The sequence below is a fragment of the Oculina patagonica genome, chromosome 12, assembly GCF_052425735.1.
Source record: "Oculina patagonica isolate OP01 chromosome 12, crgOcupat, whole genome shotgun sequence".
Lineage (NCBI taxonomy): Eukaryota > Metazoa > Cnidaria > Anthozoa > Scleractinia > Oculinidae > Oculina > Oculina patagonica.
The window spans coordinates 18,382,165-18,403,257 of record NC_135769.1 but is presented as its reverse complement, the minus strand read 5'-3'; the positions used below and the strand labels follow the sequence as shown (position 1 = coordinate 18,403,257).

At 40.0% G+C, this 21,093-nt stretch overlaps 1 protein-coding gene and 1 long non-coding RNA gene across 2 annotated transcripts in view; both read left to right on the top strand.

Moving 5' to 3' along the window:
* Positions 1–21,093, top strand: part of LOC144632394 (exportin-6-like) — a 45,302-nt gene that overhangs the window by 11,508 nt on the left and 12,701 nt on the right. Inside the window, exons 4-12 of the mRNA XM_078491033.1 lie at positions 3,091–3,288; positions 4,255–4,855; positions 5,332–5,503; positions 6,498–6,624; positions 6,901–7,022; positions 18,911–19,019; positions 19,413–19,505; positions 19,631–19,700; positions 20,399–20,654. Of these exons, the coding sequence (XP_078347159.1) occupies positions 3,091–3,288; positions 4,255–4,855; positions 5,332–5,503; positions 6,498–6,624; positions 6,901–7,022; positions 18,911–19,019; positions 19,413–19,505; positions 19,631–19,700; positions 20,399–20,654 (1,748 nt within the window). The remainder of the gene's footprint in view (positions 1–3,090; positions 3,289–4,254; positions 4,856–5,331; positions 5,504–6,497; positions 6,625–6,900; positions 7,023–18,910; positions 19,020–19,412; positions 19,506–19,630; positions 19,701–20,398; positions 20,655–21,093) is intronic.
* On the top strand, positions 13,819–14,800 carry LOC144632513 (uncharacterized). The gene is made up of 2 exons (XR_013566910.1): positions 13,819–13,873; positions 14,292–14,800. It is a non-coding gene; the product is annotated as an uncharacterized LOC144632513 (long non-coding RNA).

Sequence of the window (21,093 nt, the reverse complement as noted above, 5' to 3'; positions counted from 1 at the left end):
ATGCTCACTGATAAAAGTGGTCAAGTGAATTAACTTGAAGGATAAGGCTTGTAAATCACATTTATTATATTATTATTTATTATATTAGTTAAATTAGTTCATGGTTTATTAAATAAACAATTATAACGCATGGTTGATTGGAGATACAATTTCTCTTCTCATGATCAAATCGTGAAAAACACATCAAAGATAAATTTCATATCCCCATGCAATTATGTGTTATGCTCTATTTAACTAATAATGGAAGAAACATGGACATAAAAACATAAGAAGTGATCTCTTTCACAACACAATGTACAGTTTGACTCTTAAATAATGCTGCTTTTAGAAGTTTTTTACAGCTGATATTAATGCAAAACAGTTTCTTAACTCACTATTTCTGATTTCTTGGATGCTTCCAAAGAGAATGGGTGGGGTATGTGGTTAACAACCACACTGCGTAGAAACTGGAATTCTTTTAGGTGTTTGGTTACAACTCGGCTAACCATAATTGCCCAAGACTGTTTTAGTCTGGCCTGCACATCAGGTGTTGGGAGAAGCTCTACCAACTGCAATTCATCCAGGCTTTTCTTTGGCTTGGTGGCATCGAGGAGGGGATTCATCACACTGTCACGTATGGCATATTGGTGCGTCCAATGGATGGATTGATTACCATGATCTTTAGTTTGTATCCGTGCATGCAGTTCGTAGTCAATGTTGTCACCAACTAGCCTGATAGAAAGAAATAGATAGATATATATAAATATATATATTTAGAAATATTTAAACACCAGCACAATAAATTCTGAAAACATTTATATTATCCCCAGAAATTTTCTTTTTATACAAAATCATGACTTAGCAGTTTTGATTTAATATTCTGCAACACAGCTCAACATCAAGAAATCATGAAAATTAAAGCTTATTATTATTACTATTTTTAACATTACTATTGTTATTATTATTTTTGATAATTTCAATTTCAGCATTTTGCCAGCAAAAGGATACAGATGACATTGAATTGTACCCAAAAAATGAATTTGAATTTATCGAGGTTTTATATGAAGGTAGTGTTATATATATGCACCAAAACAGATAAAACACTTACTTAAAAAATTGAAAGTTGAACTTTTTGTGATCGCTGATAACTTGTTTTAGGATATCACTGGAGATAATGCTGCACTTCCTTTCTTCTTTCTCTGCCTGTAACATTTTGGTAACAGTAGAGAACGACTTGGGATTGAATTGCTTGTAACTTCTTAGGCTGTCTTCGCTGATATTTAGCAACACTTCGATCTCCATGCCATCCGTAGCTGGAACCTGCTTCTCCTCAATTTCCATTAACAGCGCGAGGGTCTCAGCTGGGCGTTCTTCAAGGGCTTTTTTATAAGACAATACTTTGGCGTCAAAGTCCTTGCCTAAGCTGCGTTGAAGAGCCAAGATCCTATCTGGCGACATGCAAATTCCAAGACGGTTAAGTCGGATCAGGTCTTGATGAGACACTCCACTGTGAAACAGAATACTTGAAACTCGGTAGGCTAAGGCAGACATACATTTATTTCGTACGCGAGCGGTCACGGAAGTGGCAATAGCAACAGAGTTCTTAACAGAATCCTGAAACTCACAACTTTGCCTCAGATCAAATCCACACGCTCCACCAATGCAGGAACTCCAGAAGGGACAACTTGTTAGCATCTCTTCTACAACTAAGTTGTTAGAGAAACAAATGAGTTCTTCCGGAGAACGACCTTTCAATACTGAATTAGAGGAGCAGTACTGTCTGAATTCAGTGTTCAGCACTCGCCAAAGGGCCTTCAGTATTTCCGGTTTCAGTTGCTCGTGCTTTAGAACGGCGTTGGCGACTGCTTGCCAATTCTTCGAGGCGATATTCTTTACGAGCAGAATATTCTCCCTTGCATCCGGCGTTCGAACATTCGTTCTTCCACCGGGCCACAAGATAAGAATTTTCACTCTTGTTGATTGCACATCAGGATCGATGAGATCGTCAATATTGAGGAGAGCGTCCTCATTTTCGTGGATCGCGACGGCGGGTGCTTGAAATTGTATTCCAAGCGATTTTCGAGCACTGGTTCCGACTCTTGGTTTGTGAGCTAATTCTTCAGAACTTGGTATGTCGGAAGAAACTTTCTGTAGTTTCTTTGCTCCTGGACTTCTCTCTGGCATTGAGATAGAAGTAGGCAGCCCTCTTTTCGACCTCTGGTGCGAATCAGTGACCTCGACCTCAACCTCGAGTTCATTGCGGGTATTCAGCGTGACAAACTTCGGATTTATCACATTAATCGTGTCACAAATGAACGTCAGTCCTTCACACGTTTTCCTTAGCTTCGCAACACACGGTTTACATAGTCTTTCAGACAAGCTGGAATTTTTGTGAACGGCGATGCCTGCTTGCTCGAGGATTTGCGACAAGATAACACCTTCGAAGTCCTTCTTGCTGGAGGCTTTAAACAAATTTTCCGACGAAATTGATTTCCACGAGTCACCGTATTGCACTTTTAACGACAGCTTACAACACCTGCAAAAATCATTCGGCCTCTCGTCTTTTTGTTTTCTGGCTGTGCAGAGTTTTTTTGGAGTTTCTCCCTGAGACATGACGCTCGCGGGAAACCGAGCGCCAAAATTTCACGTGAACCATTATTTGTTTACATTAGTTTTGAATTTGACTTCCGGCGTGCGCTGATTGGTTTAAATGTGACATTTGACAAGCTTAGCAATCGGCGGGGTGCCCGTGGGCGGCATTCGCGATTCTCAGAGATGCGTGCAGGCTTTCCCCTCCATTTTTGCCCCGCCGGCCGAGCGTTTTCCAGAAAGCCTGTTCGCAGGCTAGTTTTGTTGGGGAAAAAATCCCAAGTTGAACAAAATTGGTTTCTCTCAAGAAATACCTTATGTGAAAAATGTTGAAGAAAGGGTTTCAGAGCTTCTACATTTCAAAAATTAATGTTCTGGAGGGCATACCCAAAGAACCCCCTAGCAAGATCTTGCCTTGTCTTTGGTAAAGGTCTGGTTACAGCCCTGAAAAGATTCATGACTGTGCTGCCAAACAATAATCTTAAAAAAAAGTTTGTTTGAATTTGTCTTGATTTTCTTCAGAATCTCATCAATAAACAATGGATAGGAGCACAAGCTGGGGACAAGGCTGAGGTCCGTCAATTTCTCAATGATTATCTTTTGTCGCACCACAAGAAGCTACCAACGTATATCAGAAACAAGCTTGTGAAAGTGATTGTGGATATAGGACGGGTTGACTGGCCACATTTCTACCCAAATTTTTTCTCAAATATTATTGAGGTAGGTCTTCTGTGAACCTTAATCATATTTTTGTCTTTGTTAACATAGAGTGGTTTTCAATTGAGTGTCGTAAAACCAAAACCAAAGTAATTACTCTGGCCAATCACAAAGGATACAGACAATCCAGTGAACCAATCAAAACTCGAAGCAAATACATGTAGCTGGCACGAAGCGCGGGAAAACGTGCGTGAGCGAGTCACAATTGGTTTTGGTTTTAGTTCTGATTGGCTGAGAAAGTGGCGTGAGATTTTTAAGCCAATCACTAAGCGTAGCAATGCAAAACCAAAGCAAACGCAATTAACTTTCAACACTCAAGTGAAAACCACTCTAATAAAACTTGTTTAAGTCTGCATACAAGCCAAGTGGTCCATCAGGCTGAAGCTTATCCTGGTTTCCATAGCATTAAGCAATTAGGAGTATTTTTACTCCCTCCTGGATGGGATGTGCAGTGTTACCACCATTTAATTTGCTGGTGCCCATTTGGCCTGGGTGAAGAGATGCTCTATGAAAGTAAATTGACTTGCCCAAGAACACAGTGCCCCAGTCAGGGTTTGAACCCAGACTGCTCAATCTGGAGTCAAGGGCACTAGCCATGAGGCCACAGCACCTCTCAACAAATAAAACATATAAACTAGATGAGAAATCACTGGAAAAATTAGACTGCACTTCCATATATTTGCTGTATTTGTTAGCTACTAATGTAGGTCAGTCACTTTTGTGACTCAAAAGTGCCAGCACTGATTTCTGGTTTCAGTAGTATTTGCTTGGAAATTGCATAATTTGGCAACAAAGTTTCAAATGCCAACTCTCACACATAATGTTTTCTCCTTATTTTGGGTGGCACATACTTTTTTCAGCCCTCTCAGAATGCAAGACATTTCACTGTATTAAGAGTTTGAAAATTGCCAGTGGCAAGGAAAAAAAATAAATGTTGTTAACCCAGTTTCTTTATAATATTTTTTCCAGTTGCTCCAGCAACCTTCCACAGTAACACTAGGCTTGGTCCTGCTTCAGACAACATCAGAAGAAATGGCATCACCCAGGGAGGACTTGAGTATTGCTAGAAAAACTGAAGTGCATAGACTGTTACTTAATGAAGTTCCTGGAATTCTCTCAATATTAACACATTTATTGGACAGAGTGTTAGAAAAGCACCGCCGACTTGCAACAACAGTAACACCACCTCCGTCTCCCACTCATGGGATGTCACCAGCTAGAAGTACCAGCCCTTCAATATCAGCGGCAGGCTCACTATTCTCATCATCGTCATCTTCTGCAGATCAGACACTTCAGCACCCAGGGAGTAGTACTCTCATGGGACGATTATTGAGTAATTCACCAATGAAATCTAGACAAAATTTAGGACATCCATTACCTCCTTTAGACTCAGAGTCAGAGGAAATTAGTTCTCTGGTGCTCAAGTGTTTAGGTCATCTCTTCAGCTGGATCCCGCTCTCTACAATGATTACGCCATCACTTGTGTCGACAGTGTTTTATCTTGCGGAGTTTGGCTGCAATGTAGTGCCAACAAGTTGTGGAAGCAGTGTTGTGGGTAATGCAGAGCTAGGTTAGTATGGATACAGAAGCCGTAAGTCCATAAGTTAATATAATTGGTGTATAAAAACCAAGTAGCCTTCTGTAGCCTTATGCTTCACTAATAGGAGCGAAGAGGATGAGTGAGTGGGTGAGTATGAGGTCAATGATATACAGGCCAAGCACATGTGGGGTGGCTGAAAGAATGCTTTTTTTTTCTTTCATCACCTTAAAGAGCAGAAGGTGGCTTATAATACTCTAGACCTTCCCAACTTTGGCCTTCTATTATTATAGCGAGCTCAATGATGTGGCTGACAAATGTTGTAATGTAGCTTTGCGTGTAATTCTAAGCCATTATCAAGTCCCTTGTTCTTGTCGCCACTTTTCTTCCAGTGCAAGCATTTTCATTACAATATAACTCATTCAGTGGAACCATTTTATTGCAGACTAAATGCATGAGCATGCTTTTAGACGTACAAAGTTAGCAAACTTTATATTGTTTTGTTTAAGGTGTCTCTGCAATGTCCTGTATCAATGAACTGCTGTCCAAGAATTGTGTGCCAGTTGAGTTTGAGGAGTTCTTGTTAAAGTTGTTTCAACAGACATTTCAGTTGTTACAAAGAATAACAAAGGACACAGGTGCTCAGGCAGCAGAGAACCTCCTTACAGACCAAGACGAAAGGTGAGGCTTATACTGTAGAAAAAAGCTGATATTATAAATGCTCCAGTAGATTCAGCATAAGGTCAAACCTCAATTAGAGCGGTTTTCACTTGAGTATCGAAAGTAAATTGCGTTTACTTTGGTTTTGCATAACTACGCTTAGTGATTGGTTTAAAAGCCTCGTGCAATTATTTCAACCAATCAGGAGTAAAACCAAAACCAATCCTGACTCACTCGCGCACGTTTTCCCGCACTTTGCGCTGGTACATTTATTTGCTTCGAGTTTTGATTGGTTCACTGGATTGCCTGTGTCCTTTGTGATTGGTCAGTGTGATTACTTTGGTTTTGGTTTTACGACACTCAATTGAAAACTGCTCTATACAGCTGTAAAACAAGACTTGTTTTGTTCACCAAAAATATTCCAGATATAATTGAATATATTATTAGTCATGGCACAGTGTATTCCATCCTAATGTTCAGAGGTCGCGGCTCAGCCAGATGGCTCATTTGTGCCGGTGCTTCTTTAATTCACAGTTTCACATTTCTTGTTGCATGAAGTGGCTAGGAGACTGCTACTCCCCCTGGATAGGATGCTAGTCAATCACAGATACCTGGCTTCCCCACCTCACCCCCCAGCCCCTCTCCCAAGCATAAAGTCCTGCTGTGACATTTTGCCAGAACCCTGGTATAGTAGGTGCATTCCGAAACAAAACATTTGAGACACATGCAACAATCTCCAAATGACCAAAGCCACGGAGACCGTCAGATCCAACTCCCCTCCCCTGTTGTTGTTGCCCGATGTTAGAGGGCAGCATGCATTGTCCTCAAAATGAAATTATGTTTGTCTCAACAAGTTTTATCCAGGATTGTGGGTTGAAAGAGGCACTTTGAGCATGACTTTCCTAACAGCACAAAGCATACAATTATGACCCCAGCCACACTTGAACCTGAACCACTTGATCCAGTTTTACTGATGTGCAGCCTTTTTACCTTTATTGTGTGTTTTTTGTTTCAGCTACTTGAGTAAGTTTACAGAGTTCTTGAGGCTCTTTGTGAGCATACATCTGAGAAGATTTGAAAACAGTTCACACTTCCCTGTGCTTGAACTTCTAACATTACTCTACAAATATACCTTCAAACAGGTAACTACAGTGTAACTACATTTGTATGTTAATTAAATTTGCCATTCTACGTGTATTTACTAATTTGTACTCAAAAATACAGATCTTTTAATTGAGTAGTTCCAAAATTTACTGACAGTACTGTTTTACTGGTAGGCCGAGAAGGGATAGAGGTTTTTTCTGAAAATAAATTTAATATAATTATAAAGAAACAAGTAGGACAGTAAACTGTAGAAAATATGTCTTTGTATGTAAGTGATGGTTAATTTGATTTTAATTGAGAATTCTGTTCTTCAGCCACAGTTAGAAGGATTTTTTGCTTGCCTAGACATTTGGACAGTGTTTCTAGACTATCTCATTGGTAAAGTAGCAAATGCTAGGAGTGATAAATTAGCAGAAGCTGAAGCTACTGTAAGCAGGTTTGTAAATCAAACACATTTTATGATTTTTAAACCTATAGGAAAGAAACTCAACCAAACTCTTTCAATTAAAATTAATGATCAGGAGATTGAAAAAGTAAAGTGTACAAAATGTTTTGGTTTATATATAGATGATGAACTCTCGTGGAAATATTATATTGACAAAATTACAACCAAAATATTAAAGATGACAGGAATTATGGCTAAGGCAAGACATTATTTATCAGTTAAAACTTTAAAAACAATTTATAATACTATGATATATCCATACTTGACATATTGTAGTATTATATGGACAAGCACGTACCCTACCAGGCTTAAATCAATATTCACAATACAAAAAAAATAGTAAGAATAATGACTTTTTCAAATTACCGAGATGAATCTAAGCCTCTATTTTTATTTCTTGATATTCTTAATATATATGAGCTGAATATGTATTTGATAGCACTTTTTATGTACTCTTACTTTTAAAACAATAGTTTACCAGAATATTTTAATAAATATTTTAGATTAAATAAAAGTATACATTGTCATGATACTCGATCAGCATCAAATATTTTTATAGATTACAAAAGGACAAACTACCGAAAAATTTTCAATAAAATATAGGGGGGCACAAATTTGGAATAATTTGCCGGAAAATCTAAAAAAATCCAAAACATATAATTCTTTTAAGAAAAGCATAAAAGCTTGTGTACAAAATCAAAACACTTTATTATGTTAGATTCAGAATGTAGTCATATTATTACTAAAACAGACCAGTGTAACTACAGTATTACATTTAAAATGATTATCCATCTGCGGTTGTAATTAGTATATAAATGTAACAAGGGGATCTTCCTAGAAAAGCTCAATAGAGCTTGCTAAGATCTCCTACCATTGTATGTTTTATACCAGCAGAAATTTATCTGTAGAATGAAACCAATGTAGTATAATGGACAATTAAAAAAAAAAAAAAGACAAGCCTTAATTTATTCATGTAATGCTGTTGTAACTTTTTACTGTGAGTTAATAAAAGATGTTGTGTACATGTGACTATCCCAAAGAAAGCTAAAAAGCAGTGCAATGTACTTTCATATGGTACTGTTTATTATGCTGTACAAGATGGTTCTAACTTAAAAGTCTTTAGACATAAAACCCTAATATTTGTGGCTATCTAAAACAATATTGAGCAGCACATGTACATGTACTTTCATATGGTACTGTTAATTATGCTTTACAAGATGGTTCTAGCTCAACTCAAATGTGTGACCATTCAAATGGAAGTTGTTGAGCAGTACTTCTATGTGGGATGTTTACAGGCTGGCTCAAAAATTATGTAGCTTTTAAGTGATTGAAACAGCAAGGTCAAACGTCCTTTGTATTAAAAGAATGTAGAGATTTTTGGTTACTGAATCTAATAGAACTCTTCAAATAATTAATTTATAATTTGTCTCTATCATTTTATTAGGCCTTTCTTACTGCCCAGTGATTTCTCCTTGGGTTTAACTTGATTTCTGTTCACAAAACATTTAAGTGTCATTGTCAGAGTAAACCAGGCAATGCCAAAAGATGGGGGTCAGCCGATTTCCCTCATATTTTCAGCATTTAAAACCTATCAGATAAGATTGTGATTGGTGGCATTTAAATGATTTTCTGCCTTTTCAATCTTGAGATTGACCACCCCCCTAGTTTTTGGCACAGAAAGTGCCAAAAATCCTCATAAAAAAGGCCAATTTCTCAGTACAGGAAACAGATCTTCCTTTTGCATTTCGTGCACAAAACTTTTTCTCAAGGTAAATTAACTGGTTGTTGATGTTTTGCATGCTTAGAAACAACTTTTCAGTTCAACTGTAATTTTTACCATATTTTCTAAACTAGGTAGGTAGCTTGTGTCTTGCCACAGAGTGAATTTGGGGGATTTTCAAATTCAATTTTTTCAAAAGTGCGATAGTTTATTTTTTATTAAAAGCCATTTTATAACAGTCCATACCCTTCTTATTCGAAAACAAGAATTTATTGATTGGCACAATAAATTTTTTCTCCACGAATTTAGTTCAAAAATGGCTCTGATCGCTCTTATGGCTAATTTTCCCGCCAAAATTAAATCACACTAAAATATCACATAACATCGATACAATTATATTTTGAAATGAAATAGTTGTATTTTAATTCATTAAAAGGAGTAGAAACTTCATTAAATGTGTTAATAATTGATTTCGAATTAACTATGTTAATTAACCCTCGGACGTACAAGGGGTGGGGGGGGTGGATGCCACCACCCCATGAGGTTTTTTCTAAATTTTGAAAAAACGATTTACTCTACAATGCTGAAACTTTCATTAGCTGTTCATTCATCCTTTGCGGAAATTTTGATATATCAACGATGTGTCCGTGGTGTGTGACGTTGCCGTGGCAACGTCATAAATACAAGCAGGTCTTGCCAAAAATCGTCATTTTTACCATTTTTCTTAATTTTTTCCAGTTTTTTAAAACAGAAGTGCAAGATGTGTTTATTTTTACATTCCGTAAGCATTCTGGCTTGATTTTGCATCAACTCCTGTTATTTTCTGACTTTCTAAGAAAATGTTGAAATCCAAGATGGCGGATTCAAGATGGCGGCTCTAATGACGTCACGTGATGTCATATGACGTCACAGCCAATTAAAATTATGTCATCTTATAGAGTACGCTGAGGGTTTTCTTCCAAGTTCAAAATAATTTCTCTACGCCTTAAAATAACGAAAACTCCGGGGAGGGGCTCCATCCACCCCCCCCCCCTTTGTACGATGGTGGGGGTCTGAGTTGGCTTGTACGTCCGAGGGTTAAAGTAATAGATACCGCAGTCCGTGCATAAATTCATTGTGTATTTCCTGCGAAAACTAAGTCGTATTACGTAAGCATTGCTTCGATTTTCATAGTTTAGTTTGGTATGTCTTAAAAGCGAGATTATAAACGTAATATATAAGGCGGCGCCAGTAGTTTAAATGGACACACACTAGGTCCCGATGAACCGTAAGCTTTACCTTTAATGTAAGCGAAATCTACTCGTAACGAGAACTAGATACAATCAAGATGGCGGACGCCAAGGAACAGCATGCGCGGGCTTTTATACCACAATAAACGCCGCTGGCCGATTACAGCGAAATGCCGCTGAACAACCAGCCTACTGGCGTGGCTTCTTCTTTCCTTCTAAAATAAATAATCATGCAAACAAAGAAACTCTAGTCTAGGTGACGAGTTGATATGAAATACACACACAGAGAAATTACTACTGACTGAAGGACAGACTCTGAGCTACGAGTTAGACAAGAAAACAAACTTAATCAGTAAATTGACCAGCTAAATGTCTAAATGTCTAGAATCGTCCGGGCTACTTTAATTCGACTACATAGCCCTGAAGATGCTGCAGGATGTCTAGAATTGAGCCGCTAAATGACTAAATGTCTAGAATCGTCCGAGCTACTTTAATTCGACTACATAGTCTTGAAGATGCTGCGGGAGACGCCGCTGCCGGGTAGGGCGCTTGTTCACCGCAGGGCTAACAATTGGAGAGAGGGCAGGGATAACCTCGACGTCATCTGGCGAGCCGGGTTGGCTATCCTCACCATAACTCGGGACATCTTCTGGTGGTACAGAAGCGGAAGGTGGAGACGATATCTCGATAGGGATCCCTGGGGCAGGCGGAGGTAACGGTTGGCTTTCTGGGGGAGGTTCCTCGTCAATAGGAAGTCCACGACCATCAGCGGGTAAGCCCTGGTCGACACCAACAACGTCAGGATCGCAGTCGCTGGAGGCTTCGTCGTTGAGGTACCTGGGCGTGTGTACACTGAAGGGGGCGACCTTATAGCACTCATTCTTCTTCACACGGTACGAAACGTTTCGTAGCTGTGAGCCAACGAACTTGCGAACATTACACCACTCACGGTCAACTGAGACAACGAGGTAACGGTCACGACTTTGGGACTTGTTACGGTCACAGTAGAGGTAAACTAAGTCACCAACAGATATTGAAGGAGAGCTACGCAAGACACCACGGGGGGCTTTCGACGTTTCACTGTGAGGATGGTTTTCCAGTCTTTGCAGATGTGGCTCGCGTATTAGCGCCTGATCTGTTAGGGGAATCTGAGAGTTGGTAAACTGGTCTCGTTGAGTCCACATTTCTCTAGCAGATAGGCCGCGGGAGCGGATTCTTGAGTTCAGGTTGGCAGTGGCTACGGACAGAGTCCTAGGAGAGACAGGACCACCTTCCGGTTGCAACCGCAGGAGCTCGTGTTCCAACTCTTGGATTGCTTTTTCAGCGACTGGATTCTTGTTCTGATTTTTCACCCGACCAATCTCAAGGCTAATCTTGTGTTGCAATAGAAGCTGGTCACTCACAAGGGCTCTGAAGGCGGGAGCTGGATCACACCGAATGACAGCGTTAGGTCCATCAAGGGGTCGCAAGCCGACGCATAATTGGATTAACCCATCACGTAAGGTCCCGTGCTTCTCGTCTACCACGAGGAGGGTTGAAGTATAGGAAGTGACGCACTCTCGGAGTACCAAAATAAGTTGGCGGGACTGCTTCAGGATATCGGCTGCGAAAGATACACCCACTGCTGCCGGAGGGTCAGAAGTTGACTGTTCTATAACAGCGTGCGGGGCGTGGCGAAGTGCAGCGCATGAATGACAACCAAGGGAAACACGCTCTATTGCCTTGTCCAGGTCAAGGGCGAAGAAGTAGCGGCTGACAACCTTCTTGAGTTGGAGACTTGATGGGTGAGACAACCTGAGGTGCAAGGCTGTCAGTAAACCATCTAAGACCTGTCTGGGCACTATGATACAATCCCGCGAAGGAGCCAAAGGCTCAGTCTTTTTCACGACTAAGAGGCCATCACTGGAGATAGAAGCTACTGACAAGTACCTTTTTACGTCCTTAATGTTAGTCAGCTTCTTGGAAGGACGAGTCCCTTGTATTAGGTGAGCATGTGTTCGACGTAAGTCCGCGCACTCAGATTGGATAGACAGCCAAGTATTTCGACTTGTGAAAGGAAGGTTTTTCTGACCAGATAAGACATCCTGGGCAGATAGGTGTCGAACGACAGACTCCTCAGCTTGGGTGATGAACTTGCACACCTGACAAGAGGGATCAGAGCAGTCCGGTGCATTGCGGCTTGCAAAGTCAGAAGGTAAAATTGCAGCACCAGCAACATGCCTCACGTTGGCTTGGAAGCGGCTGACAGTAGACAAATAGGTCGACACTCGTGGGCTAGCAGAAAACTCTCCCCTGCACATTTTCTCGAAGGCCTGGACACAAGGCTTACTGTCGGTGAGCACACAAGCCTTGTGCTTGGATTGTATTATGTACGGACTGAAGTGTTTTATAGCAACCCCAATTGCAAGAGCTTCAACTTCACACGGTAGCCAAGACACTTGATGAGCACGCAATTTGGCACTAAAGAACCCAGCGAGGGCTAGGTTGTCACCCCTCGAGATGTAGAGAGTGGCAGCGATTCCGGGTCTCTTGACAGCAGCGTCTGTCACAATCCATAATTGGTCATCGGGCTTTGGGAGAGTGATTGTGCGGCTGGACGCAAGGGAAGCTTGGGCAGACTTGAAGGCCTCAGTAAGATGTTCGGACCACACGATGTCATCCTGAGACTGTTTCCCAGCTACGGCCTCGTCAAGGGGGGCTAATAGAGAAGAACAATGTGGAACAACACGAGCAAGGACCTTGAAAGCACCAATGAAGGACTTCATGCCACTAACTTTACTGGGAGGACTGCAGGAGGACAGAGTTGAGACGCGATGAGGGTTGGCGCGAAGAGTGCCTTGGGACCAAGACCAACCCAGGATAGAAGTAGTTTTTGGATTGATGATGGTCTTCGACGCCGAGAGGCGTAGGCTAGCTTTATGAAGAGCTTGGAGAACAGAAGCCCAATTTCGGAGTAACTCGTCTGGGCTGTTGCCCCCACAGTACAGATCATCTGCTATCTTGGCAACGATACCAGCCTGGAGGAGGTCACCCAAGACGCGACACATGAGCTCTTCCAGTGCGGTTTCTGAGCCAGGTATACCCATGGCCGACCGGGCATAAACGCGTACTCCTCGGAATGGGGTGGCAACTCCGCAGTACTTCATAGACTCACGGGCGAGTGGGATCTGATAGAAAGCACTGGTTAGATCTGAGACGATGATGTGTTTCCACTGGGCTATGCAGCGTAGGGTAGAATCCACGTCTGGGAGCAGGGAAGGCTGGGGTTTGCTATAACGACCCACGTCTGCGAAGTCAGTGACGAGTCGAAAGCCACCCGATGACTTTTTGACCAAGAAGGACGGGTTAAGATACTCTACAGAAACATCTATGTCTTCAGGGCGACGGAACACGCCAAGAATTTCCAATTCGTCGAACTTCTGTTGGAGCTCGACAAGTTTATCTCGGGCGTACAGGGGAAGGCGACCTTTCCGTTGAGGAGGCTCGACCGGGCCCATATTTACCTTCGCTTGAAGAGGGCCAAAGGCGCCATTGTAGCCGGTAATTGCAGGATCAAAGACAGTGTCGTACTGGACCAAAAGGTTACGGAACTTGCTTGTGATGTGAGGAGGGAGGAGATTGTCGGGGTCCAGTGCCACGCCCTGGGAGTACTTTGACTCTGAGACTGGAACTGAACACACCTTGTGGTACGGAAGGTTGCCGACTGGGATGGAGGACTGATCTTGAGTAGTTGGAAAGAAGACAGGATTGACTTGGCAAATCAAGGTACCTGATCTAAGGTACCAAAGAAAGAAACCACGAGTCGAGACGTTATTTCTCATGTTCGACACGGAATTTTGTCAGTTTCAATTCATACTATCACGTTTCATTCGGGACAAACACTCTTATATAAAGTATGAATTGTTCGTTAGCTTCACAAGAATCACCTTGTAGTCTTCTCGAATATAGTACAACTGTTCTACCGTTAGATGCTTGAAAACAAGATGTTACAGTTCGCTTACTACTCGAGGTCTTGTTGTGAGTGGCAAGCGAGGATGGCGATCTCGAAGTTCAGAAATCACTGAGGGAGCTTTCTTCATTCAGTTCAGGTCACTTTGACTTATCCGTAGATAGAGTGGCAGGTATGAGCATCTGTCCAGAATACTAAAAGAGAAGTAACAGGCGACTGCATGCGACTGGCGACCTTGAAAAAATACCTGTTGCTATCACTGCACAAAGATCAATGCAAACAGATTAATGACCCACGCCGTGTTTGCATGACCTTTGTAACACTGTCACGCTGGTTGTAATTTGAGCTCCTCTCTTTTCAAGTTAGTCTTTAGTTCTTTTCATACCAAAACAGACACAAACACGCATACAAGACCCAAGTAGACGTACACAGGTAGAAGTTTAGCTGAGCAATTTTTATGCTAGAATCGTTAGTAATAGGAAGCATTTTTTCCTTATACCATTGCTTATACAATCTGGCTATAGAGCAACTGTTATCGTAACACTCTTGATGAAATTGTGTGCTAATTATTTAATGTACTCTCATTTGACCAATAAACGCACAAATCTCTGTTTTGGATATATGTTGTTGAGGACTGTATTCTCGTTTTTATCACTGAAGACGACTGTAATATGTCCCAACACCCATCTAAATTTGCACAGAAGCACAACGTTCAGCAATATGGCCCATAAAGTTCATAAATCTGAGCTTTCATTTCCTATAATAAAATAACAATCATAGATCATGGGGCACCTGTGGGGATAATGATGATAATGATGATGTTGTTGTTGTTGTTGTTGATGATGATGATGATGATGATGATGATGATGATGATGATGATGATGTTGGTGGGGGTGGCGGTGGTGATGATGATGACGATGATGATTGCATTTTGACTGCTATGACTGTAATCAGGACATCTTTTTTCAGATGAAAGTCTTCAAAGCCGAAATTTAACACACAAAACAAAACCAGACAAGAAACCCACTAAATGCAGTGACTTTTGTGGGGTTTTTCTGTTTGCAGGACCGCTTTACAACAATTTTCACGGACGAGTACTATCCTTTGGGGTATTTTCCTTGGACGGGCACTATTTAAACAATAGAGTGTTTCTGTCGAGGAACTATCGACTGATAGTTGTCCCGCGGAAATTTGATGTTCTTGAAAAAAATATTAGCCCGAGAAGCGAAGCTTTAAGGGCTAATATGCTAGTTTTAAGAACATCAAATTTCCAAGGGGCAACTATCAGACCGATAGTTCCGAGACAGAAACACTCTATCGTTTTTATTATTCACCACTAAATTTTCTCCGGCTTCGGAGCGCTCATTCAAAAACGAGCATCGTGAATTATTTTTTACTTTTCAAAACAAAAAACTCAATTGAAAGCCGAAATTTAACAAACGAAATAAAATCAGACAAGAAATCCACTAAATGCAGTGATTTTGGTTGTTTTTTTTGTCTGCAGGCACACATGTTTACAAAAAAATTTCACAGGCGGGCACTATCCGTCCGGGCATTTTTCTCGGACGGGCACTATGAGCTGATAGTACCCTCCGCGGATGAACACCATCGCGTCACGTGATCAATTTAATCCAATCAGAATCTGAGAAAATTTTTTGGTGAACTATAATCGCTGATAGGGCATGATTGTGCGTTGGCTTAAAAGTGCTTTAAATTTTAGGTTTTGGATAGCGATAGTCCACTGTATGTTTTGGATAGCGATAGTCGACTCGGCTGAGCCTCGTTGATTAATCTAACTCATAGAAAACTCGGGTTACTAATTTTCAAATATAAAACAGTGATACACAGTTTTGTAATGGCCACACCCAGCTTCTTAGAATCAAGGAAACTGATGTATACAAAACATCATTTTTTTGAAATGCCAGTGGGTTACATCTATAAATATTCAACATTTGAACAACGAGATCACTTGCTTACTCTTTCCTTTAATTTATGTTGGTTGAATGTTGGATATTTTGTTGTACAAGCAATCAAGTGATCGTAAAGGAAAAACGAATATAATTGTTAGACATGCACTACAGTGTCACTGGCGCGATGTATACTCGTGTAAGCATTTCTCCTGTACATTGGCTAACTCTCGCCCCGCCCAATTATTTATTTTGATAGTTAAAAAGCCGGGCAATAGGTTGGCTTAATATTCCATTTGCACGATTTTTTCTTAGGGTTTCTGTAGTACAAATCTTTTACAGTACAAATGAAATCTGCTTCGAGGTTGTAGGTGAACCACGCCCTCACAGAAATTTATCGTGGCTGAAAGGTACACAACACGAAACAAAGTTGTTGTTGCCACTATCACGACCTTTGTCAAGTTTGACCAGGCGTTTGTGCTACAAAAATTAAGAATTATTTTTCTTAATTTAATTCACAAATAGTTTTGAATAAGAAAGGAAACCAGAGCTAGTTAAATAAGTTTTCTCATAGTGGCGAATCATAAGCAAAAGTATGTGCATCTTAAGCATCCTATAATGGATTAGCTTGACTATCGCTTGGGTACGAATTCTGATCTGACCAGACGATTCAGTTATAAAATATGACACAGACATATACTAGACATTGATTCTCGTGACCTGAAACGAACATTTTGTTTATCTCTTATATCGGTAAACGATGCCCATATAAATTGATGAACCTTGTATTCTATGAAAATTCACACACGAGCTGGGTCACATTTCAGTTTTCTCCAATGACCAAAACGAAAATGCAGTCCTCGACAAAGATGAAAACAGAGATGTTTTCTGTTTTTATTGGTTAAATTGGTGTTACTACTTACTTCGGGTGCGTCACGATGACACTTGAGTTATAGAAATGAAAAAATATGCTTCCTGTCACTAAAGGTTCTTGAAAAAAATACACAGCTGATCTGAACTTCTACCTATGTTAACTTGGGTCTTGTGTGCGTTTTTGTGTCTCTTTTAGGATGAAAAGAATTCGAGACTAACTTGAAAATGCAGTCGCCTGTTACTTCTTTTTTAGTGTTCTGGACAGATGCTCATACCTGCCACTCTATCTATGGATAAGTCAAAGTGATCTGAACTGAATGAAGAAAGCTCCCTCAGTGATTTCTGAACTTCGAGATCGCCATCCTCGCTTGCCACTCACAACAAGACCTCGAGTAGTAAGCGAACTGTAACATCTTGTTTTCAAGCATCTAACGGTAGAACAGTTGTACTATATTCGAGAAGACTACAAGGTGATTCTTGTGAAGCTAACGAACAATTCATACTTTATATAAGAGTGTTTGTCCCGAATGAAACGTGATAGTATGAATTGAAACTGACAAAATTCCGTGTCGAACGTGAGAAATAACGTCTCGACTCGTGGTTTCTTTCTATGCTACCTTGGATCATTACTTCAAAGACCGCCTTATATATTACGTTTATAATCTCGCTTTTAAGACATACCAAACTAAACTATGAAAATCGAAGCAATGCTTACGTAATACGACTTAGTTTTCGCAGGAAATACACAATGAATTTATGCACGGACTGCGGTATCTATTACTTTAACCCTCGGACGTACAAGCCAACTCACACCCCCACCATCGTACAAGGGGGGGGGGGGGGTGGATGGAGCCCCTCCCCGGAGTTTTCGTTATATTAAGGCGTAGAGAAATTATTTTCAACTTGGAAGAAAGCCCTCAGCGTACTCTATAAGATGACATAATTTTAATTGGCTGTGACGTCATATGACATCACGTGACGTCATTAGAGCCGCCATCTTGAATCCGCCATCTTGGATTTCAACATTTTCTTAGAAAGTCAGAAAATAACGGGAGTTGATGCAAAATCAAGCCAGAATGCTTACGGAATGTAAAAATAAACACATCTTGCACTTCTGTTTTAAAAAACTGGAAAAAATTAAGAAAAATGGTAAAAATGACGATTTTTGGCAAGACCTGCTTGTATTTATGACGTTGCCATGGCAACGTCACACACCACGGACACATCGTTGACATATCAAAATTTCCGCAAAGGATGAATGAACAGCTAATGAAAGTTTCAGCATTGTAGAGTAAATCGTTTTTTCAAAATTTAGAAAAAACCTCATGGGGTGGTGGCATCCACCCCCCCCCCCCCCCCCCGTTGTACGTCCGAGGGTTAATTAACATAGTTAATTCGAAATCAATTATTAACACATTTAATGAAGTTTCTACTCCTTTCAATGAATTAAAATACAACTATTTCATTTCAAAATATAATTGTATCGATGTTATGTGATATTTTAGTGTGATTTAATTTTGGCGGGAAAATAGCCATAAGAGCGATCAGAGCCATTTTTGAACTAAATTCGTGGAGAAAGAATTTATTGTGCCAATCAATAAATTCTTGTTTTCGAATAAGAAGGGTATGGACTGTTATAAAATGGCTTTTAATAAAAAATAAACTATCGCACTTTTGAAAAAATTGAATTTGAAAATCCCCCAAATTCACTCTGTGGCAAGACACAAGCTACCTACCTAGTTTAGAAAATATAGTAAAAATTACAGTTGAACTGGAAAGGTGTTTCTAAGAATGTAAAACATCAACAACCAGTTAATTTACCTTGAGAAAAAGTTTTGTGCACGAAATGCAAAAGGAAGATCTGTTTCCTGTACTGAGAATTTGGCCTTTTTTATGAGGATTTTTGGCACTTTCTGTGCCAAAAACTAGGAGGGTGGTCAATCTCAAGATTGAAAAGGCAGAAAATCATTTAAATGCCACCAATCTTAATCTTATCTGATAGGTTTTAAATGCTGAAAATATGAGGGAAATCGGCTGACCCCCATCTTTTGGCATTGCCTGGTTTACTCTGACAATGACACTTAATTCCATTTAATTCCCAGTCCTACTCAGTTATTGGTTGATCGCAACAATTCCCACGGCATTAAGCAATGACGTCATTGCTTAAACAACGTTTAACTGTGTGTATATGTGCATCATAGATACAAGGAAGTTTTGCTGATGCTGGTAACTGAGCTGCTGAAGAAAATTCAGTTTCGACATAATCAGACCCAACTAGAAGAGCTGGATGATGAAAGCTTGGATGATGATGTAAGTTGACTGCAAGCATGTTATGTTATGTTATTAATGTGTTGTTAATTTAATTTCTGAACTCCACCGAACTCCTCTTTGACCATGTTGCGATTTGTAAGTGTCTCCCAAAACAATAATGTCATAAGATTTTTCAAGGTTTTTGTAACAATGTACAGTTTGACATTTACCTGAGTAACTACCAACCCTTCAACGAAAAAGTCAAAGTGGTGACAATTGCAGCTTGAAAATGTATTTCCATAACAAAAACGTTTTGATAAAGAGCTGTATTAGAGAAACAGGTTTTTTAAAAGGTGAAAATAAAATCGCAGAGATAATATGTAGTCCAGATGAGAAAGTTGTGGAGAATATCCAGTAGATGAGGATCAACATTTTGTGATTGTTGTTTTTCAGTCTGAGACAGAGTGGCAAGCATTTCAAAGGAACTGTCTTGAAATTGTTGCCAAGTTAGCAGAACTACTGCCTGGAGAGACTTTCTCCCTGCTGGTAAGGGAATGTTGTGATATTTCTGCATTATACTTCATTTTTAATAAACACAATGAACAGTGATGCTTTCTGTGTTGAGAATGTTTTTCATCTGCATTCATTTGACTCTTGTTAACTTTTTTCAGTTTCCATTGTTCAGTGAATATTGTGATGTGTATGTTGGTCTTGGAGAGTATGTCAGAAAAACTGCTCATGGTAGGATTAATATTCTTTTCATCTCTGTTTTGCTAGCATTGAAGTTCAACTTTTGTTGAAGACAATAATGGATCTCAGCTTTATTATATTTCTTGTTGTTTATATCTGCAGTTTTTTGTTAAAATATACACTAGTTAATAAGTCCGTTATAGGTTTCCAAGGGATTCAGTATCAATGTAAAATTTGCCATTAATTTTATTTTTATACCCTGTACATGGATGGCACTTTGAGAAGAGAGAGAAGAGAGGGAGTATGAGAATATTTGTAAGTCTCTTGCCCAGTGACATCGGCTGATTGTAGTACATCAAAGTCAGCATTTTAAATCCATGTGAAATGTACTACTCTCCCTAAATGTGATGTAAATCCATAGCAATTCCCCCCCTTTTTTTGCAGGTTTTTCTAGCAATTATCCAGTAATCATTAATACATTAGAATCTCGATTTCTCAAACCTCTAAGGGAAATGAAAATTGCTTTGAGGAAACAGAATGTCCGAAAAAGCAGAAGCAAAAATGTTTGACTGAGGGAAGGAAAACACTTGCAGTTTCAAGTTATTACATGTAGGAGGCTCAAGATGTCAAGGGGTTTGAGAAATCAGGATCTCACTGTATTATTTGTGGTTCATGGGTGAAGGGAGGCACAGTTATGGTAAACTGTCCTAAGATAATAATACGGCAATACATTAAACTCTGTTTTCCAGGTCTGCACCTCAGTATCAGTGGTGAAAATGAATGTCGTCAGTTACACTGCACACTGAGGGACTTGACCACCATGGAACGTGCCCTTGGACGTCTGTCAGAACATTTTATTGGTGAAGTGAATTTTGCCAACAGGTTTAGTGATGGGGAGGCCATTGTTGAGAGACTCGGACAAATTGCATTGTTTGGAACACAAAGCCACCTATTTGCAGTTCACACTGCTGTGCCTAGTGTTCTTCAACCTGATCTTATTGAAGTGTAAGTACATGACTTTGTGTGTGTTCTGTGGGTTCTATCCTTTGAAAAATTTCACTGGTTGGATAGCTTTAGGAAGTTTGTGGGTAAAGTTGATACTTGGGCTAAACTGGCACACGCTACTGAAGCTTGTTCTGGTTTCTGCAGCCTTAGGTAACTAGGAGTATTCCTACATGTACAACCTTCAGGTGCACTCGGTGACTTGTTAGGCTGTAGGTTAAGCTGGCCAAAAATTAGACAATATCCTGGGATTATTCTTTTATAACTCAACAAAATTGTTGACAAATTGCTCTTTATGCTGCAGGGGCGTTTACCATTTTGTCATGAAACAACAGATTATTCCAGTGACAAGTTTCTGGAAAAGATGCAATAAAATCCTCAGACATTCCTCTTTTTCCATTCCAATCTTAATGACCAGATAATCCCTGTACCATTTGTCTTT